The sequence below is a fragment of the Cricetulus griseus genome, chromosome 7 (assembly GCF_003668045.3).
Source record: "Cricetulus griseus strain 17A/GY chromosome 7, alternate assembly CriGri-PICRH-1.0, whole genome shotgun sequence".
Lineage (NCBI taxonomy): Eukaryota > Metazoa > Chordata > Mammalia > Rodentia > Cricetidae > Cricetulus > Cricetulus griseus.
This window is the reverse complement of record NC_048600.1, coordinates 83,433,572-83,456,012: the sequence shown is the minus strand read 5'-3', so window position 1 is coordinate 83,456,012 and position 22,441 is coordinate 83,433,572. Positions and strand designations below refer to the sequence as shown.

The following is a 22,441-nucleotide window of genomic DNA, read 5'->3' as shown; positions in this document are numbered from 1 at the left end:
CAGGGTTTCTCTGTGGCTTTGGAGGCTGTCCTGAAACTAGCTCTTGTAGACCAAGCTGGTCTCGAACTCACAGAGATCCGCCTGCCTCTGCCTCCTGAGTGCTGGGATTAAAGGCTTGCGCCATCAACGCCCAGCTACAAATTCAATTCTGATCCCTGGTTTATGTTCAGGGCCAACTTTGGTCACCTGAGCATGTTCATTCAACTATTATATACTGTGTATCTACCACCGTTCTGGACACTGAAGCAACACTGTGAAAAGGACATACACAGTCTGTTTTGTTGTGGTAAGAGGGGAACAGTTAACCAAATGAAGGAAACAAATAATAAATAATGCCAGGTTATAGTAGGTGGCTGGTTCCTGCAATCTCAGTATTTGGGAGGCTAAGGCAAGAGGATTAAGGGAAGGACAGACAGCCTGGGCTACGGAGACCCAACCTAAAAACTCAAAGCAAAAGTTAGGTTGGTAGCTCAATCTATGGTCTCAGTCCTTGGGGTGGGAGGTGGGGGTGTAGGTCGAAAGAGCAAGGATTTCAAGGCTCATCCTTCATTATACAGACTCAAGGCTAACCTGGATTATATGAGACCGTATCTCAAAAATCAAACAAGGGGCTGAAGAGATGGCTCACAAGTTAAGAGTGTTTGCTGTTCTTCCAGAGGATTGGGACTCATTTTTCAACACCCACATGGGGGCTCACAGCTGTCTGTAACTCCAGTTCCAAAGGATCCAACACCCTCTTCTGGCCTCTTTGGGCACTGCACACACTTGGTGCTTAGACATTTACAGGCAAAACACCCAAATAAAAAAAAAAAAAAAAAAAATCAGGCTTGGTGTATTGTGTTCTTTAAGCCCAAAACTTGGGAGGCAGAGGCAAGAGGATCTCTTTGAATTCAAGGACAGCCCGGGCTACATAGTGAGTTCCAAGATAGCCTGGGCTACGTAGTGACACCCTATCTCAAAACAAAAACTAATAAAATAACTCTCCTAAAAAGCATCATATCGGGGGCTGGAGAGATGGCTCAATGGTTAAGAGCACTACCTGAACTTCCAAAAGTCGTGAGTTCAGTTCCCAGCAGCCACATGGCGACTCACAACCATCTGTAATGAGATCTGTGGCCCTCTCCTGGGCTGCAGGCAGACATGCAGGTAGAACACTATAAATGATAAGTAAATAAATCTTGCCAGGCGTTGGTGGCGCACGCCTTTAATACCAGCACTCGGGAGGCAGAGGCAGGCGGATCTCTGTGAGTTCGAGGCCAGCCTGGTCTACAGAGCGAGTGCCAGGACAGACTCCAAAGCTACACAGAGAAACCCTGTCTCGAAAAACCAAAAATAAATAAATAAATAAATAAATAAATAAATAAGTCTTACAAAAAAAAAAAAAAGAAAGAAAGAAAGCATCGGGGCTGGAGAGATGGCTCAGCGGTTAAGAGCACTGACTGTTCTTCCAGAGGTCCTCAGTTCAATTGCCAGCAACCAAAGGGTGACTCACATCACTTTGAATGAGATCTGGTGCCCTCTGCTGGCATGGAGGCAGAAAACTGTATAGACTATATACATAATAATAAATAAATAAAATCTTTAAAAAAAGAAGTAACTGAAAAAGCCTCCTAATATTTGTAAGAGGGAGTAAAAGCCAAGACTAGAGCAGAGAGAGGGCATTGTGGGGTGGGTCGTCAGGTGGTCAGGAAAGGTCTCTGGGGTAGTGTCACTGGAATAGAGACCTGAAAAGTGTGAAGTCACCCGTGTGCGAAGACACCCGAAGTCACACCTCAGGTGTGAGCCAGCGGGAAGTCAGTTGAAGTCTGTGTGCATGTGGGCATCCATCAAGGAGGGCTGTGTTCTGGGTGGTAACGTAACTTCCTGACTTTATGTGCTCAGAATGTCTCAGGGGCTAGTTTTTCTCCTCTGCCTCTACCCTGTGCTCTCCAGGACACTATGCCCCCAACCTTTCTTCTCCAGCATGCCCTAGATTCCAGGATTCCTGACCGCCGTCCAAAGCTGTCTACACTCTTTCATTAAGACTGACTTTGCTTTGACACAGACTTTGCCAAGCCCCCACCAAGGGCATCTACTGTGCTGCTCACCATCCCTTGCCTCCTCCAACACTCATCCTCTCCAAAAAAATAAAAACTTTCCAGATTTGGCAGTACACCCTGAAGCCTCAAGGCCTGGCCTACTCTACTCACTCCACCCTATCCACTGCCTCTCTCTCCCTCCCTCCACCCCCACCCCGTCTGCCCTCTGTCCTCTCTCTCTTTCTTTCAGCTAACATTTATTGGCTGCTGACAGGATGCCAAGCACTGGGTTAGGTCGTGGACAGGGATTCTAAGGATGAAGAAGGCTTGGCAATGTCCCTGGAGACCCTGAGTGTTGAGAGATACATATATAAAATATTATTAAAAACAAACAAAGCCATACTTTTTTTGAGACAGTGTTTCATGTTGCCCAAGCTGGCTTTAAACTCTGTAGCTGAAGAAGGTCTATGAATCCCTCTCTGACTGTCCTGCCTCCACCTCTTGAGTGCTGGAATTACAGTTGTGCACCACCATGCTAGATTTATCGAGTGCTGGGACTCTGTGCATACTTGGCAAGTACTCTACCAACTGAATTACATTTCTAGGCTGTAATATACTTTATTTATGTATCTGCTTCCCCCTCCCCCAGGTAAGGTTTCATTATATAGTTCTGTCTGGCCTGGACTCGCTATATAGACCATCATACCTCTCTTTTATCTAGAACCATAGATATGCTGAGAGAATACTCTAACGTTGAGCTATATTCCCAGCCCCTAGTAGGGATATCTCAAACAAACAAACAAACAAACAAACAAACAAAAAACTGCCAGGCAGTGTCGGCTTTAATCCCTGCACTCAGGAGGTAGAGGTAGGTGGATCTCAGTGAGTTTGAGGCCAGCCTGTTCTACAAAGTGAGTTCCCAATCTCCAAAGCTACAGAGAAACCCTGTCTCGACAAGCACCAGGGATGGTGGCGGTCTCCCTTGGTTCCAGCATTCAGGAGGCAGAGGCAGGCTGGTCTCTAAATTCAAGTCCAACCTGGTCTATGAATGGACCAGCTTCCCTTTTGGCAGCCATAACAGTGGAACACGTGCTTCTATGACCTTGTCCTAGACACTAGAAAGTCAGATGCCTGCCTCGTGACAAGGAACCAATCAGAAGTTAGCTGGTGGCGCTATGCTTTACGACCCTGGGTGTGCTTTACCGACAAGCACACAGCAATGACGCACAAAGCATAGCAACCACCCTGAGAGGGCCTATGGGCCATAACAACCAGTTGATCAATCAACACAGGGCAAGCCCTCCAAGCCTGGAGGCACACCAATCGTGAGCCTGTGCGTACCCCTAGACACTCCCCTTACGTTTTCCTATAAGATCTCTTGGGAGGCCTTAGGAGCTGTCTTTTGCAAGCCATCCACCATAGCGGGTGAGTGAAAGACCCGAGCTAACATGGGGTTAGCTCGTTAAATTACAATAAAGCCTCATGCAGTTTTCAGCAAGCTCTCGAATCCGCCTGGTGATTGGGGTGACCGAAGTCGTGGCCTGGGACCCCGGATACCTGAGTTTTCTGGGGGTCTAACAGTCTACAAATTGAGTTGTAGGACTGCCAGGTACACAGAGAAACCCTGACTGGAAAAACCAAAGTAAATAAACAAACAGATGAATAAAGAGAAAAATAGAACTCCACAAATCAGTGATAGCTATGGGGTGCCAGGGAACCTAGATATTTATTTCATCAAGGAATATCAAAGGCTGTTAGATGTATGAAGTTGAACAAATGACTTTAAATCTCAGCTCCCACCATTATTATTATTATTATTATTATTTTTACATAGTTTCACTTTGTAGCTCTGGCTAGCCTAGAACTCACTAGGTAGAGCAGGCTGCTCTCAAACTCTCAGCAGTCTGCTTTACTCTGTCTCTGGGGGTGTTCTAAAAATCTGACGGAATCATGTAGGTAAATGTATCTACCACAGTGGTTAGCTTATGAAAAGTGCTCAAGCCGGGTGGTGGTGATGCACGCCTTTAGTCTCAGCACTCGGGAGGCAGAGGCAGGCGGATCTCTGTGAGTTCGAGACCAGCTTGGTCTACAAGAGCTAGTTCCAGGACAGCCTCCAAAGCCACAGGGAAACCCTGTCTCGAAAAACCAAAAAAAGAAAAAAAAAAAGAAAGAAAGAAAGAAAGAAAGAAAGAAAGAAAAGTGTTCAAAATGTGAGTATATTGTTGTTTCTACTAATGTCACATATTTTGTTTTTTTTATGAGTAAATCTGAGGCTGCTGGATGTAGAGAAGGGCAAAGGGCATGTCATGTGGTTGCACCTTGGGCAGACTCAGATGGAAAGAAGGTAGGTTGGGGAGGCTCCTTAGGTCATGTGATGAAAGGCCTGGGGTGTCCTGCTGAGATTCTGGGCTCCATCTGGTCAGTGCAGGAACATTTGTTTTATCTTACTGTTTTGTTTTGTTTTAATTGTGATAAAATGCAAGCAACATAAAAACTACCATCCTAACCATTGTCAAGTATTCATTTCAGTAGCATAAAGGGCATTTACATGTTGCACAAACATCACCACTATCCATCCACAGAATTTTTTTTTTTCAGTGCTCAGGTTAGATCTTGGTATCTCACACTTGCAAGGTAAGTGCTCTACCTCTGAGCTGTATGAGAAGAGTGTTTTCAGCCTGTAAAAACTGAGCTTTCCTGCTCTTTGCCATCTAAATCCTGGAATTAGGGCTGGATGGCTCAGCAGGCACCAAACTGCTCCCAAACAAGACTACCTGAGTTTCCTTCCTAGAGATTACATAAAAAAGGGGGTGGAGAGAACTGACTCTCACAAGTCGTTCTCCGACTTTTACACACACACATGAATAAATAATGGAAAAAAAGGTTAAATACTGGAATTATGAGCATGTGGGGGGAGCATTGTCCTTTGAAGATTGGCTCTGCCTCCCGGACAGTGAGGCGGGCCAGCCGCCTAGCCCCTTCTTCCTTTCTTGAGATCCTGGACGGAGGTAGGTTCCAGAAAAGGAGCTTCCCCTCCTCTTGCTCCTTGTTTGCTTGGGTTTGAACCCAGGGCTCTGTACATAGAGGAAAGCTGAGCTATAGCCCCAGCCTTAAGGTTGGAGGATTGTTTGTTAATGGTTCTTTCCCCCTCCCCCCCAGGTCCACCCCAGGCTTTTCTGGATTTCCCCTTTCTCAGCTTGTCTCCCTTTGAGCATAGGTCACGTATTTGGTATGGATGTCCCTCCTCCCTCTCATCTACAGCTCCTTCCCTACAGAAGACTAAGAAGGGAGTGACAGTCATCTTACTCAGTGACCTATCTCTAGTGCCCAGGAGGCATTCACCCTTTCTTTTCTAAGAAAGTAAGCCTGGTGCCCAGTGTACAGACTCAGCCAAGAAGCTGGAGGCCACCATAGGCTGTTGTATTTGCCACGGTGTGTGTGTGTGTGTTTCATCTTAGTGCTCCTCTCCTACTGGAGAGTGCAAGCTGCTGTCCTGGGGTTTCTTGCAGAAGAAGCCATTCCATATTTAAACTGAATTCAGCAACCAGCATTATCTTGCTAAGATAAAGGCCTAGTCTCAAGAAGTGTAGAGTCTAGGGTTGAGTATTTACCTATTCTATTTAGGACCCTGGGTTTCAATCCTCAGCACTGGGGTGGGGGGAGGGGAAGTTTTACGATGTAGTTGCTTAGAGAAACAACGTAAGTTCATGATTCATTTGCTCAGTAGAGAAATTCAGGTGCTGGCCTGGATTCCTTTCTTTGCTTTATCCCCATTGTTTACTCTCCCTTACTCTCATTCTTGTTTCCATTTTCCACCTTGATATCCGTGTTCAAACCTCTCTTACCTAGAATACTTATATGTTGTAAAGTCTCCTAGCTGGCTTTGCTTCTCATGGCCTTAATACACACACACACAGGTGTGTTCCTGTTTCGTGTTGTGTTCGTGTGCACACGAGCACACACACACACATACATGCAATTATGTGGATGTGAGGGTAATATATTTAATAATTTTTTTTTTCTGAGACAGGGTTTCTCTGTGTAGCTTTGTAGACCAGGCTGGCCTTGAACTCACAGAGATTGGTCTGCCTCTGCCTCCTGAGTGCTGTGATTAAAGGTGTCCACCACCACCTCCTGGCTTTTAATAGAATATTTTATTTATTCTTTGAGACTCTCTTCCACATATACATTGTATTTTGATACTATTTACTCACACTTTCTTCTCCAACTCCTTCAGGATGACCCCACACACACACACATACACATACACATTGGTTTTAATTATTTGTTTTTATTTTATGTGCATTGGTGTTTTGCCTGTGTGTATGTCTGTGTGAAGGTGTCAGATCTTGGAGCTATAGACAGTTGTGAGCTTCCATGTGGGTACTGGGAATTGAACCCAGGTCCTCTGAAGAGCAGCCAATGCTCTTAACCACCAAGCCATCTCTCCAGCCCCCTGGTTTTGTTTTTGAGACAAGATCTCTCTATGTAGCCCAGGTTGGCCTCAAACGTTATCAGGATGGATTAGAATAGTTGGCTTTTTTATTTTTCCTGAGTTAAGGTCTAGTTGTGTTATCCTGACTGACCGTGAACTCCTGACCTCAATCAATCCTTTTACCCCAGTTTTCCAATAGCTGAATCCAGATGTTGTCACCATGCCAGGTACGTTTATTGAATTTAATCATGCCATTTCACAGTTTAAAATGCTAGAATTACTTCCATGATACTTAGATTAAACTTGAAATTGCAATCTGACATAGTCATGCACACCTGTAGTTTCAGCATTCAGAAGGCACAGGAAGGAGGAACATGAACTCACGGCCAACCTGGAGCTGGATAGTGCACACCTGCATGGTGCACACCTGCAATCCCAGTATTCCAGAGTGTTAGCAGGAGGATCAGGCTCAGGCCAGCCTGGGAAAAACGAGACTCTGTCTCAAGAACAAAATAAAACAAAACCAGGACTACCACCACTACCACCACTAGCAATATTTTTATTAAATCCAGAATTTGGGAGGCATCACTTCAAGGCCAGCCTAATGTACAGAGCGAGTTTCCTGGGATCCATATGGTGGAAGAAGAGACCCAAGTCCTACAAGTTATCCTCAGACCTCCACAAGTGGGTTGTGGTGTGGTGTTCCTGCTGCAGACACAAGTGGAGGCAAGTAGGAGCTGTAACTTCAGTCTAAGTGGCTTGTTTGGCTTCCTCAGATAGTTGCCCAAACAGGCAAATGTGGAGGCTCTGAGAGGCAGGGCATCCTGTGCTGGCTTCTACTCCTCCCTGTGTGTTCTAGTTTCTTGGCTCTTTCTTGGTGTCTGGCGCTTTTCTTTATTCCTCTCACATTCTGCCCTCTGTTCCGGAGGCTTTCGAAGTAACTCTCTTAGTCTCCTTTTAAATTCCCTGCCCCGTGCCCCCACTTTTGAGTATCACCTTGTCTCTCGGTCTGAGCCTCTCTGGGGGTGGTCTTCTCCTCTATTCCACCCAGATACACGCTCTGTCCTCTTGTCCCACCATGTTTCATTACAGTACCTGGGGTCGGGGGTAAGAGAGAACCCTCTAGGACCAAAAGACGCAGTAGGGGGCGGGTCCAATCCCTCTATTTGCATATGCATGAGGTCTCTGGAGCGAGCATCGAAGAGGCGGGGTTCCTGGGGAGTGGGTGGGAAGGGGGCGGACACCCTCAGAGTCACAGAGTATAAAGACCGTGCGCAGGGACCGCGCTCCCCGCACTGCTGAGGAGCGGAGCCTCCGCCTGGGGGTCCCCCGTTTTTGCCTGTTTTCCCCAACTACCCGTCCCTGCCCCAGCTACCACTGGCTGGGCCAACTGTGGTGTGGCTGTCGCCGTTTGTCGGAGGAGCCTTAATCGGCCACCTGCCGCGTTCCACAGCCTCTTTGCATCTCGGATTTCGGGGCGGTTCCCTCCCCCATCTTTCTCTGCTTCTTTGCACCCCGCTTTTTCTGCGTTTCGTCCGGGTTTTGTAGCACCGTCTGTTTTTTGCACCCCTTTTTGTTTTGCTTCTAGGCGGTGTGTGGGGCGAAGCTGCCTTGGCATCCCTTCCCCTGGTTATCTTTCCCTGTTTTGACAGCCCCCCTTTCTATCGCAGTCGGGGGGGGGGGCTAGCCTCAGCGCACCTCCGCTACGCTGCCATCAGACCACAGCGAGTGGCTGTGCACCCCGGAATTTGCAGCAGCTGCATATCTGAGTGGAGTCTCCCTCGCCTCGCTCCTTGCGCGTCTCCCCGTTGCGTGGAGGGCTTCAGCGCGCGACGCCCCCGCTTCTCCGCAGCCCCCCGCAGCGCGCCGGGACTCGCCCCGGGCCGCCAAGATGGTCATCCAGAAAGAGAAGAAGAGCTGCGGGCAGGTGGTTGAGGAGTGGAAGGAGTTCGTGTGGAACCCGCGGACGCACCAGTTCATGGGGCGCACCGGGACCAGCTGGGGTACGCGGGGCTGGCGCGGGAAAGATGGTGGCTGACTGCCCGGCGACGCCTTTGGGGCACAGGGTCCCGCGGGCGTCGCCCCAGCTCCCCTGCCGGGTCCCTGGCGTCCAGCCCCCACTGCCGGGCTGTGGACCGGGAGGGGCCGAATCAGCGGTCTAATCTCTCTGGCTGGCCGCTGCGGAGGCGGAGAAAGTAGGTCACTGCCGCCTGCCCGCCCCCCGCGGAGCCCCCTCGGGCGGGGGGTCGCGGGTTCTGCGCGCGTGTCCGTGCAGCGGCCCTCCCGCTCCGGCTCAGGCCCTGCTGGCTGCACACGGTCTTCCCCCTCCCCGAAGAGTGCCCTAACTCTCCCTTCAGCTTTCACTAGCTAGCCAATCTCGTCTATTTTTAGCTCTCACCCACCCCCTTGGACCCTGGGAACATTCATGAGGGGGCGGATCTGGCAAGGGGGTCTTGGGGGGGGGGCGTTCTTGACAGCGGAAGTTGTTTGTCCATATTCCACCATTGGAGCCTTCTGTGGCGGTTTTGTGGGTCGGGGGCTGCCAAGAGGTATGACACTTTTTCAGGCTAGATGTTTTCACATGTTAGAGGCTTAGGGAGAAATGGTCACTGTGCTGAGATGGATACAACCTCAGACTGGGTGTTTCCGTGGGACTCTGATGCCTTGGGGGAACGGTCTATCCTTACCTTAGGGGTGTACAAGGACTTTTATGTAGCCAGGGTCTGTAGCCAGGGCACAGGTGAGGTGAGGGTGATGTTCTTGCAAAAGACAGTGAGTGCTAAGGTGGAGACTTAAAGCACAAGGGATCCTGTGTGACATAATTTACAATATATCCACAATGATTGGCCACAATTTCATCAGACCACCCACCTAGGACTTAGGGGACCACAAAAGGAGATCACTGAAGCCCCTTTCCTCAAGAAACCAGAGACCCTCCGAGATGTGAAGGATAAATGAATGACTGCTTGAACAATCAGAAGCCTCCACAGAGGAAATGTGTCTTCTTAGGCAGACTGATAGACAGCTCAGGGTGGTTGGAACAGCATGACCTCCTCACACGAGGCCTAGCAGAGGAGCCATGAGATAAAGATGTCCAGGGAAGGCTTCTAGTCTAGACTGTCTTCTCCTTGACTCTGGCCAGGAGCTTAGCGTCTTTGTAGTTGGGCCACTGTTAGCCCCTCATTTCAGAGCTGCTTCCAAAAGTTTGGCTTCCCACAGGGTGTGTGTGTGTGTGAGAGACAGAGACAGAGACAGAGAGAGACAGACAGAGATAGAGTGCTTGCTATTTGAGTCTTAGGAGCCTAGGCTCTGAGGTGGTAAGAATTTGGCTGAGAATTGCTGGCTCTCAGTCCTTGGGCTAGTGTATCTCTAAGCATGAGTTCCAATGCAGCAGGAACAGTTGTGCCTTTTAAGGACCATGCACAGGTTGAGAACTTGGGAATGTAATCAGAGGCAGAACGACAGTGGCCTATTCTTGGAATTGTCACAACAACTACAGTTTAGGTCTCTTGTGGCCTCCAAAGGGTCGGGCTTCACTGTGCCCCAGGAGGAGGCTGGGAGTCCGGGCTGGAGCTGGGCTCTGCCTGTTTCCAGCTTGTTTCCTTTGGCTCCCAGGGGAAGGCCCTAAGATATCCTGTCGCTCCTTGCTACCCCAGTGCACAGCTTGAGAGGAAAGAAAGATGAGCGGGGGTGGTGGGCTAGGTGAGGGTATGAAGGAGGTGTGGAACCTGCTGACTCTAGTCTCTCCACCCTAGCCTTCATCCTCCTCTTCTACCTCGTCTTCTATGGCTTCCTCACGGCCATGTTCACCCTCACCATGTGGGTGATGCTGCAGACTGTCTCCGACCATACTCCCAAGTACCAAGATCGATTGGCCACACCAGGTGAGCGAAGAGGTCCCTTTCCAGACACTCTGTTGTGTCTCACAAGGAACTTGGTTCTTTCCAGGAGTTTGACAGGAAGTTCTTGAACTTCCCCTGCTGTCCTGCCTCCCTCCCTCCCTCCCTCCCTCCCTCCTTCCCTCCCTCCCTTCCTTCCTCACTCTCTTCCCATGCCCTGCAGCTGTGAGTTATATGATCTGGAGACATGGCAAATGCCACAGGAGATTGCTATCCCAGGAAGGCAATCCCAGGTCTTTACCCCATCCCTTATCCTGGTGTTCTTCACTTCTGTTTCCTTTCCTCGTTGTGCTTGTCCTCTTATATGACCCAACCTTTACTCGTGTTGACTCTAGGCTTGATGATTCGCCCCAAGACTGAGAACCTTGATGTCATTGTCAATATCAGTGACACTGAAAGCTGGGATCAGCATGTTCAGAAGCTCAACAAGTTCTTAGAGCGTGAGTGCGGGGCTAGTCCAGGACCTTGATGGGGAACTGGGGACCCTCCAAGTGGACTGTCAGGCTTCTGACTCTCTTTCTCCCTCCTGCCTCCTAGCTTACAACGACTCCATCCAAGCCCAAAAGAACGATGTCTGCCGCCCTGGTCGATATTATGAGCAACCAGATAATGGGGTTCTCAACTACCCAAAACGAGCCTGCCAATTCAACCGGACACAGCTGGGCAATTGCTCTGGCATTGGGGACCCTACCCACTACGGTTACAGCACTGGGCAGCCCTGTGTCTTCATCAAAATGAACCGGGTACCCATGAACTTGGTCCCTAGGGAGCATGGAGGAGGGAACTGGGGCCACCATCTGTTAACTAATGTGCCCTTTTGTTGGGGTTAATGGGCATTAAAGATTTTTGGTTGTTTGTACTAAGAGGTGGAGCTAGTGGAAGCTAAGTTCAGGAGCTGGAGGGCTGGACGTCAAGATATGGCAACTTCTAACTCCACCCTCTTTTCTTTCTCCAGGTCATCAACTTTTATGCAGGAGCAAATCAGAGTATGAATGTTACCTGTGTTGGGAAGGTGAGTGTGTGAGCCCTCCCTAGCTGCTCCTCTGTCTGTACTTCATGGTTTCTGAGTGCTTCATCTGTATTCCCTGTCTGTTTTTGCTTTCAGAGGCCCCAACACTATAGGGACAAGGGGGTAAGAGTGGGCACTGCACAGCTGTAGCTATAAGGGGCCCTTAGCCCTGTTGCTTCTCTCTAGGATACAGAAGCCTGCTCTCCTGGAGACAGACCCACCCCCTCCTGCACCAAATCCCTGGCCTCTGGCTCCTTCCCTGTCTGCCTTCTTTTTTACCCAGGTTGTCTGTGTTTCTTCCACTCTTCCTTCCTTCTCGCCTTGTTTCCCTGTTCCCTTTAGATGTCTGATAGCTGCTGATCGGTTAGCACCATTTGCTACAACTAAGTTGTCCTTGGAACCCTGCACCCGACTCTGTCCTCTCTAGAAATTTGCTGTCCTCTCCCCACATTGACCCTCCTCCTCCTCCCTACTGAGTCCTTACTGTTTATCTGTTGTTCTTTCTTGGCTCTGCTCCAGAGACCGATTCCCAAGGATGGGGTAAGAGCTTGGGGTTGATAGTGGAGTAGAAGGCCTCCACTGTGTTGTTAGCACCCTTAGGAAATCTAATCTGATGGGAGACAGGCCACCCCCTTTCTGTAGACATGCAGATAAGAACATGTGTGCATGGACACACAACACTCACACACACACACACACACACCCCTACAGAGCAGATGCACAGCTCAAGGAAAACACATTTGAGAGGAGTAATTTGGGGGGAAGGAGGTGCAAGGGAAGTCTGTGAGCTCTTCCAGGTGCCTGCTGTCCCTAACGTCCTCTCTCTTTAACCTTCCTGCACCCCCCACAGAGAGATGAAGATGCTGAGAATCTTGGCCATTTCGTCATGTTCCCTGCCAATGGCAACATTGACCTCATGTACTTTCCCTACTATGGCAAAAAGTTCCATGTAAGTCCCACGGAAGGTCATTGATGGTGGCTCCTGAAGGGCAAAATGGGGGTCTTGGGAAAGAGGCCACAGCACCAGGGGCTTAAGTCTTTGTCTTCTTCTGGCCTAGGTGAACTATACACAGCCCTTGGTGGCTGTGAAGTTCCTGAATGTGACCCCCAACGTGGAGGTGAATGTAGAATGCCGCATTAACGCTGCCAATATCGCCACAGATGATGAGCGAGACAAGTTTGCTGGCCGCGTGGCCTTCAAACTTCGAATCAACAAAACCTGAGGCTTCCCCTCCCCCTCACTTTCCCGTGGATGCTTCTGGAATGTCCTTGACCCTGCCTGATCCCTCCCTCACCCCCCTTCCCAAAGGTATTTTTTATAACAGAGCTATGACTTGTCTGAGCCTCACACCCCTTTCCTCAACTTCTCAACCTAGCCTGATGTCCACACAATTTCCAACATCTTCCAACCTTAGCTTAGCCAGAGACAGAGAGATGGGCTGTCAAGACGGCCACAGAGGAGTTAGGGGTTTTCTAGTCGGGAGCTGGAACTGTTACTCAGAGATAGAGGATGTGCCTAGCATGCACAAGGGCCTCAGCACTGTTGGAGTCTTTCTGCTTGTTTATGAGTGAGATGCCGTTACAGCTCTTGCTTCCATTCCTACTCTCATCCCCTGAGATCTATAGAAAATGGCATGAACCCAGCCACTTATCCCCCCACCTCCGCATACCCCTGCCATGACAGCCCTTTGCTTCCCAGAGAAGCTCTAGCCACTTTCCTTTTTTCTCTTCACACTTCTGTCACCACAGCCAGTATCTTGGTGGCTTTGACTTCTGGTTCTTCCAGCAGGTCTGTCCTCTCCTCTCCTCTCCCCCATTCCTATCCCCTTGGAAAAGCAGCCATTTGTAACTGAGTACAAGTTGGTTCCATGGCCTTTTCCTTCCTTCCTGGTACATCCTCCTTCTCCCCCAATTATGAGTCCATGTTCTGGGAAAGGAGGACTGGAAGAGAAGTTTTTAATTCTCGAAAATTCTCCAGTAGGCCTAGACTTTAACTTCTTCCTGGTTCCCCCCTGTCATCCAAACAGCTCCTACACAGTCGGGCTTGACCTGGGCTGAATATCCACTTTGTTTTTTAACTGTTGACTCCCTTCCCCCACTGGCCTTCCCAGAATATCTTTCAAGTTCTACTTCCCAGGGAGCTCTGGGGGAGGGGCCGCTCTCTTGGCTCTCTCCCCAGTGGCCACCTTGGAAACGTCAGCCGGCTGGGGGGACTCCCTGAGTCCAGATCTGCCCACCCCATGTTCTCTCTGGCTTCTCCTTCCAAGTTACTAACTGATCACTAACTTCTTCCCTTTCTGCATGCCAGCCTGAAAGTTTCAGATACTCCCTTCGGCTCAGCTCCGAATTTCTTGGCTCCATCTCTTTCAGACTCTTTTGCCTTTAAAAAACAAACAAACAAACAAACAAACCCCTATAATGCCCCTAGAATGTTAAATAAGAGTCTCCTGTTCCGAGTTTTCTCAGCTGTAGAGGCATTTTCCTCTGGCTTCCCTGCTTGTCTATTCTTCCTAACCAATCCCCTTCTTCCTTAACACTGAGGCCCCCACATCCCACACTCAAATGGATCCTTCCCTTCTTCCTCCCACTGGATCTGTGTCTTCCTCCATTGAGTGCCCGGGTTTTCCTCTCCTCCATCTTCCCAGTGGTCTCCCCCTGCAGTTATTTAATGCCTGTGTCAGATCTACTGTAAAAAGAGGATAAAGTACAATAAAATGAGAGTGATTATATATATAAATATATATCATACACAGAGCCCTGTGTGTGCTTGTCCTTTTCTCAAAAATGACTGGAGGATGAATTTAGGTGATACTGGGGTTACCCAAGCCTTGAGCATGGACTTCCATTTTGACTTTTGCCTTCCAGCGGCCAAGTGTCAGTTCCCTTCTTTCACTGTCATTAAATTAATGCACACTATGTTGAGCTTTATAAAGTGCCTCTGTGTGGATCTTAGGCACCGTGAGTATGAGTACACACTTATGAATACGGTAGAGCCCTTGGCCCCAGTTAATAGACGCATAAGAAGCACAATAGAAATTGTCATACAAGATAGACACAAGCTTCAAGGAAGGAAAGTGAGCCAGAGATGACAATTTAGAGTGGTCTATTGTCAGAGGCTCCAGAGGGAAGTTCTCTTAGAGGAAACATCACACAAACTGGGACTTCAGTTCAGGAGACAAGAACATTCATCAGTGATTAGAGATAGATTAGTTGACTAGAGGCCGGGTGTTGGTGGCGCATGCCTTTAATCCTAGCACTTGGGAGGCAGAGGCAGGCAGATCTCTGTGAGTTCGAGGCCAGCCTGGTCTCCAGAGAGAGTGCTAGGATAGGCTCCAAAGCTGCAGAGAGAAACCCTGTCTCCAAAAGAACCAAAAAAAAAAAAAAAAAAAAAAAAGAGAGAAAATTAGTTGACCAGATGAAGCCCATTCCAAAATAAGGAAACTAGAAACTGTAGGATTCTAATAAGGAAACTAGAAACTGTAGGATTCTAATTTTTGTCATTTGTATTTGAAATTATTTATGGCAGTTTTTCTGCTTTGGCCTTCTGAGTGTTGGTGTGCATTATCATATCAAGCTAGGATCCTAATTTTGTGTGAAAATACACAGAAACATAAAAAAAAAGATGGGTGGATATATATATTTGATGTACTATACAGGGGAGTAAATGTATTGATAGCTAATAATTTTCCTCTTAGGGCATGGATCTTACCATTTGTTTTGGCATTCATGGTGTTGTGCATGCATCTGTACAAGTTGTTTTTCTAAGCAAATACTAAGCCCAATTCAATGCCAAAACAAGCTGGCCTCGAACTCCGGATTCCTCCAACTTATACTTCCTGAATACTGGGATATGTGTGCCAGCTCCTAACTTGAATTTTTATTTTAAAAAATATAAATTATGAGTCAGGCAGTGGTGGTGTACACCACACCTTTAATGCCAGCACTCAGGAGGCAGAGGCAGGTGGATCTCTGTGAGTTCAAGGCCAGCCTGGCTCTTGGATAACTAGGGCTATCAAATAAGGAAAAATAAATAAATTATGCATTTGCATGTGTGTCTGAGTGTGGGTCTGTGCACATGGCTGAATGCCTGAATGCCTGAGGATGCCAGAGGCTTTGGATTCCCTGGAGTTGGAGTTCCAGGCAGTTGTGAACCATCTGACACGGCTCTGGGAACCCAGCACAGGTCCTCTGTAAGAACAGTATTCACTCTTAACCTCTGAGCCATCTCTCCAGATCCACCCTAACTTCAATTTTTAGAGAATGGTTTCTGATATTTGACAAGAGCAAACAGAATTTCCTATCCCCCCACCTTTTTTTTTTCCTCCTTCAATTTTCAGTGCTGGGAATTGAACCCAAGACCTTTTACATGATAATATGCTATACTATAGAGCCATGTGTTTTAAACCACTATTGGCTATGCCTGGGTACCTAACCTGCCTATAAATTTGTGATAATCTTGACTGGAAGTGCAGCTCTGTGGTAGAGAACCTACTTAGCACGTGTGAAGCCGCCCCCCCCAATTTAACTCCAGTGCTCACCACTTCTCCCATCCCAGAAGCCCTGGGGGTGTAGCTCATCCCCAGAGTGCTTGTCCAGCATACATGAGGCCCCTGGGGTTAATTTCCACTACATAAGACTGGTACTCCTGAGCACACCTTTTATCCTAGCACCCCAGAGGCAGGCAAGTCTCTATGAGTTCAAGACCAGCCTGGTCTACATAATGAATTCCAGGATAGCCAAGGCTACACAGAGAAACCTTGTCTTAAAAAACCAAAACCAAAAAAATCCAAAAAACTTAGTAGTACTCAAAGCTGTGGAGACAAGCCTACTAGAATGACTAGAGGTTCTAGGTCATCATCCCCTTCAGTGGGAACTTGAAATCAGCCTGAGGGCCTGGAGAGACGGCTCAGTGGTTAAGGGCACTGACTGCTCTTCCAGAGGTCCAGGGTTCAATTCCCAGCACTCGTGGCAACTCACAACTGTCTGTAACTCCCCAGATCTGACAGCATCACACAGACTTACACCAATACACATAAAAATAATAAATTACTAAAAAATAAACATTAAAAAAAATCAGCCTGAGCCGGGTAGTGGTGGCGCACGCCTTAATCCCAGCACTTGGGAGGCAGAGGCAGGTGGATCTCTGTGAGTTCGAGACCAGCCTGGTCTACAAGAACTAGTTCCAGGACAGCCTCCAAAGCTGCAGAGAAACCATGTCTCGAAAAACAAAAACCAGCAACAACAACAACAAATCATCCTGAGCAACAGACTTTATCTAAAAAAGTAAAGCTTCCTACTCCTCTTTTGAAATAAGGATGCATGTAGTCTAGGCTAGCCCTCAACTTGCTTCCGTCTTCCTGCATTAGCCTCCCAGGTACTAGGATGACAGGTATGGGCTTTTCTTTATTTGAGAGATAATCAATTTAATCTCTAAGATTTACTTTTATTTTATGTGTATGAGTGTTTTGTATGTACATCTGTGCACCAAGGAGGCCAGAAGAGGGCATTGAACCTCCTGGGACTGGAGTTACAGATGGTTGTGAGCCACCATGTGGTGCTAGGGATTGAACCCCAGTCCTCTGGAAGAGCAGCAGCCAGTGCTCTTTTTTTGGGGGTGGGGGGTTGAGACAGGGTTTCTCTGTGTAGCTTTGGAGCCTATCCTGGTACTCGCTCTGGAGACCAGGCTAGCCTAGAACTCACAGAGATCTGCCTGCCACCACCAACACCCATCTTGGTCTCTCTCTCTCTCTCTCTCTCTCTCTCTCTTCTCTCTCTCTCTCTCTCTCTCTCTGAGACAGGGTTTCTCTGTGGCTTTGGTGTAGACCAGGCTGGTCTCGAACTCACAGAGATCCGCCTGCCTCTGCCTCCCGAGTGCTGGGATTAAAGGCGTGCGCCACCACCACCCGGCTCGGTCTCTCTTTTTAATTTTTATTTCATATGCATTGGTGTTTTGCCATGGGTGTCAGGTCCTCTGGAACTAGAATACAGACAGTTGTGATCTGCCTTGTGGGTGCTGGGAATTGAACCCAGGTCCTCTGAAAGATCAGTCAGTGCTCTTAACCATTGAGCCATCTCTCCAGCTCCCCTGAAGATGGTCTTAACACTTGGTGTTTGTAGTTTTGATCTGCTGGTCACACAGCAAGGTAGCACAGTGCTTGTGAAGTGTGTGCAAGGCCCTCAGTTCAACAAACAAATCAACTTATCATCATTCCGTTACCAGTCTATTACTGCTCTAATTAAAACATATTTTTTGAGGGAAGATTTTTTTTTTAATTTTTACAAAATTATAATTTCACATGCCACTCCCTTCTCCCTCTCCCCCCACCTTTAAAATATATTTTTAAAGAATGGCAGTTGGCAGTGCAAACAAATACTTTTCAGCACCTGTTGATATGATCATATAATCTTTTCCTTTATTTTGTTACTATTATGAATTATGTTGACAGATTTTATGCTACTAAAGAGACCCTGGACTGGCTAGAGCGTAGTATATCTCAAAGTCAACAGTGAATTCTGATAATATTTGGGTCATTTTGCACAAATACTTATAAATTACCTTGTTCCTAGCTTTTTAGCATTTTAAAAGTTTTTATAATACAAAATCTCTTGTAGTTCTTATCCCCCTGCCTCTACTTCCTCAGTTTTGGGCATGCCGGGTCCCTGACTCATCATGACTATTACACCCAGGGCTTCATGCATATGAGACAAATGCTCTACCAACTGAGTTTCATCCCCAGCTTTCTTTCATTCTGGATGAAGCGAAGGGTCTCTAGCATGGTAGGCACATGCTCCCCTGAACTGCGCTCTTAACCCTTAGTGTAATGTTGTTATTAGAGACAGGGTCTCACTATACAGTTCTAGCTGGCCTGGAGCTTGCTATGTAGATTAGGCTGGAGTCTAACTGAAGCATATCCACCTTCCTGTGCTTCCATAGTGAGGGCTGGGACTAAAAGGCTTGTGACAATAAGCCAGAGATGTTTACTCTTTTCCTATGTCCCAGAATTAACAGTGGGCCATTTGATTATCTGTATTTTTCCTTCCAGACTAGCTCAATTTTGTTTTGAGATAGGATCTCCTGATGTTGGCCAAGCTACCTAGCCTTCACACGCCTTCAGCCTTCCTCACCTGAGGTTTATGTTTGTGTGTTTATTTATCTATTTGAGACAGTGGCGGGGCTACAGTGTCTTCCTACACAGTCTCACTAAGAAGCGCTAGCTGGCCTAGAATGGCTATGGAGACTAGCCTGGTCTAAAACTAATGGAGACCTTCCTGCCTCTGCTTTCCTGGCACTGGGGTTAAAGGCAGGTGTCATCACACCCAGATACTTTACTTTTTGATGTGGGGAATCAAAGCGAAGACTTCAGGATGGGCACATGCTCTAACAAGGAGTTACACTTCCAGCCTCTAGGTGCCTTCCTCCTCCTCTCCTTCTTTCAGGATTGTGCCCAAACTGACCTCAAAGCTCTAAGCTCAAATGATCCCCTGCCTCAGTCTCTGGGCAGCTGGAAGGACTCAGGTATGTGTCACCTTGCCAGATCTTCCTTTTCCTTCCCCTTCTCTTCCCGTCCCCCTTCCCTTCCTCTTCTCTCCTACCCCCTTCCCTTTCTTTGGGTGACAGGACCCAGGGCTTTGCACATGTTGAGTCTCTGCTGAACTACAACTTTTAACTTTTCAGTGTATACATACATTGTAAATATACATTTGAAAGTTCCTGCTTTGGATTTTATTCTTTCAATCATGTTAGTAATTTATAGCTTTAATTTTAGGTTGAGTACTAGGTTTCTCTCTGTCTCCTTTTAAAGATTTAGTTCTTTTATTTGTGTGTGTGTTTGTCTAAGTTTGTGTATTTGTACCATGTGTGTGCAGGTACCTTTGGAGAAGAATTGAATCCCCTGGAGATACATATTTGTGAGTCTCCTGACATAAGTCCTGGGAATAGAACCCTGGTCCTCTGGAAGAGCAGAATGTGCTTTCAACCATTGAGCCATTTCTCCAGCCCCTAGGTTCCTTATTTTTTTCTCTTTTAAATAATGAAGGCATGCCGGGCATTGGTGGCGCACGCCTTTAATACCAGCACTCGGGAGGCAGAGGCAGGCCGATCTCTGTGAGTTCGAGGCCAGCCTGGTCTCCAGAACGAGTACCAGGATAGGCTCCAAAGCTACACAGAGAAACCCTGTCTCGAAAAACCAAATAAATAAATAAATAAATAAAATAAAAAAAAAATGAAGGCACTAGCCAGGTAGCAGTGGCACATGCCTTTAATCCCAGCACTCAGGAGGCAGAGGCAGGCAGATCTCTGTGAGTTCAAAGCCAGTCTAGTCCACTGAACGAGTTCCAGGACAGGCACCAAAGCTACACAGGGAAACCCTGCCTCAATACATACATACATACATACATACATACATAAAATAATGAAAGCACTTAGGGCTATGTATTTTCCTTAATATCTGGAATTCATTATATATATCAGGCTGGCTGGAACTCAGACACCTGTCTGCCGTAGATATCCTGGAACTTTCACTGTAGATCAGGCTCGTCTCAAATTCAGAGGTCCAATATGCTTCTTAAATTTCTAAATACACACTGGGAGGGGTGACACTTGTTTATAATCTCAGAACTTTGGAGGAGGTAGAGGTAGGAGGATCAGGAGTTCAAGGCCATTCTATATTATATGGCAATCTGGAAGCTAGCTGTGTTGCATGAGACCCTATCATCTCAAAAACTAACAAAAATAACAACAAAATCACAAAATCAAGCCAGAATAGGGGTTGGGAATTTAGCTCAAGGTATAATTCATGCTTAGCATGCTTAAGTCCCAGGTCCGGTACCTCACCATTTCTCCAAAAACAAAAAATAAAGACTATATTGATCTAAAATGTTGTAAAGTAGGTTAGAGTTACAAGGAGATTGGATTTTAGACCTCAGTGGAATAAGGCCTTGGGTGTTGACCTCCTGGCAGAGGTCGTACCTGCCACAGGGTCTCTGAACATCAACTACTAGATGATGGTTGCAATCAAGGAAAACAGTGAATAGAACCAAGAGGTTAGTAATTGACATGAGAAAAGCTGGCCAGAAACCCCAGACCTCAGTATTCTCCGTCCACAGAGATCAGCTCTCAAAGAAGGAACTGGAGGCATAAAAATGGATCTTCCTTCTGAGGATACAGGGTATTGAACAAAATTAAGGACAATATAGGGTAATGTGGATGGTGAGGGAGTGTTAGACACTGGTTTGGCTGAGTGTGAGGGCCATGGCTCCCATGCCTGCCCTTGGAAGGATTAAGTAAAGAGGAGAATATTGAGGCCAGCCTGGCTACTTAGGTGTGGGGCAGCAGTGTTGCTGCAGCTCTCCTGTTTAGCAGAACTCTTTGGGAGAGCCTAACTATTACCTCCCCCACACAAACGGTAACTGTAGAGATAACTCTTAGTTTGGCAATGATTCTACCTTTTTTTTTTCCCCTTTGAGATAAGGGGTTCAAATTTGTGACCTTTGAACACAGTTCTTTCAATTTAGTTATAGCTCAGTCAAGCTGTGGAACAAAGTGAGAGAAAAAGGGGAATGGTGGGAAGCCCTTTTTTTGTGTCTTGCATATAAGAGGGAGAGGGACTGAGTTGAAAGAAAGATCTCAAGCTTGCCTGGTAGCTGGGGCCAATGGCCACATGAAGGATCTGTGATTAGAAGCAGTAACTACTGAGCCCGGTGGGTGGTGGACTATGCCTTTAATTCCAGCACTTGGGAAGTAGAAACAGGTGGATCTTTGAGTTCAAGGCCAGCCTAGTTTATAGAGCAAGTTCAGGGGCAGACAAGACAGAGAAACCCCATCTCAAGAAAACAAAACACCCCCCCCCCAAAAAAAAACCCAACCAACCAACCAACCAAAACCCAAAATCAAGTTTTGGCTTTGATTGGTATCACACATACACACAAAATTAAAAGTGAAAAGGTGGGCCCTAGTTTGATGTGAGAACATTTGGTACCCACTAATAAAGTGGTCATGAAGTAGAAGGCTATCCCTTCCAAGCTATACAAGACCCTTGGGCAGGCAAAGGACAGTGGCCCCAAAGTTCCTCTGGACCTCAGTACCCCTTTCTCCATTACCAAGAGACAAGGCCAAGCCACGTGCTCACCAACTGGCTCTCCCTACTGGCATTGGCTCAGGCAACAGCAGGCTATGTGGAGAGCTTGGCCTAGCCCCCCTCCCTGGGAGCCAGCAGCACTGAGGACAGACAGGGTGGGTAAGAGGGTGTTGGGCTCCCCAACTCTGACTCTCCTCCTACCCCAAGAAACCCTTTCAAAGGATTTCCTGGCAAAGTGCAAAGCTTCAATTCATTCAATTGCTTGGCCCGAGGCCCAGGATGTGGGGATGCTGGGAAGGCCCCAAACCTCACCTTAACTGCCCCCAGTTTCCTGGGACCCCAGCTGGCAGGCCTCCCACTGGTCTCTTCATCCAGGAGCAGCCACCCCCTTCCCTGTGGTACCCAGGCACCCCAATCCTTCCCCGGGGAGCAGATGGCCACTCCAGAGGCTCAGGTTTGCTAAATCAGACATTTAAATCCCGTAATCCTCGGTGAGAGGCTGCCCAGAGGACAGCAGCTGCCCAACCCTAGAAGTAGGGGTGGGTGAAGACTGTGCGCCAGCCTTGGCAGGAGGGAGGAGGGACAGTTGGTTCCCAAGTTATGAATGGAGTCACCCCTCTCCCTTGTTGTCATGCAGCCCACAGACTGACCCAGTCCCCAGCTTTGTTCCTCTTCTGGAACCCCAGAACTCCATCCCTGACTCCAACAGTGTCTGGACTCAGGTGGCGGCCTCCCAAATTCATCCCTGTAACCCGGGGGGACCCAGGCAGCCTAGGCTGGTATCAAACCCTTAAAAATCATACAAGTGATAACAAAATTTTATTGTAAAATAAGTAATTGGTATATAAAAGGGGATATGGTATAAAAAGAGAGGGGGATGGTAAATGCAGAAAGGCTAGGCAGAGTTCAAAGAAACTGATCCTGAGTGCAGGGTGGAAAGAAAATGGGTCTTGGTGGATATGGACCCTATGAGAGCCCAAGATAGAATCTTACAGGGTGTAGGG

The 22,441-nt window shown here is 47.7% G+C and overlaps 1 protein-coding gene across 1 annotated transcript; it reads left to right on the top strand.

The window, feature by feature from the left end:
- Nucleotides 1–8,344: 8,344 nt before the first annotated feature.
- Atp1b2 (ATPase Na+/K+ transporting subunit beta 2) lies at nucleotides 8,345–12,631 on the top strand. The gene is made up of 7 exons (XM_027427025.2): nucleotides 8,345–8,456; nucleotides 10,209–10,337; nucleotides 10,688–10,792; nucleotides 10,890–11,095; nucleotides 11,308–11,364; nucleotides 12,212–12,310; nucleotides 12,420–12,631. Exons 1-7 carry the CDS (start codon nucleotides 8,345–8,347, stop codon nucleotides 12,582–12,584), a joined length of 873 nt encoding a protein of 290 aa, XP_027282826.1. The 3' UTR covers nucleotides 12,585–12,631.
- Nucleotides 12,632–22,441: the final 9,810 nt, after the last annotated feature.

Excerpts from the sequence above, each read along its gene's own strand:
- Atp1b2 (XM_027427025.2), top strand. The coding sequence starts at position 8,345 with ATGGTCATCCAGAAAGAGAAGAAGAGCTGCGGGCAGGTGGTTGAGGAG. Across the intron at positions 8,457-10,208 it reads GCGCACCGGGACCAGCTGGG|CCTTCATCCTCCTCTTCTAC; the intron begins GTACGCGGGGCT and ends TCTCCACCCTAG. Across the intron at positions 10,338-10,687 it reads AGATCGATTGGCCACACCAG|GCTTGATGATTCGCCCCAAG; the intron begins GTGAGCGAAGAG and ends TGTTGACTCTAG.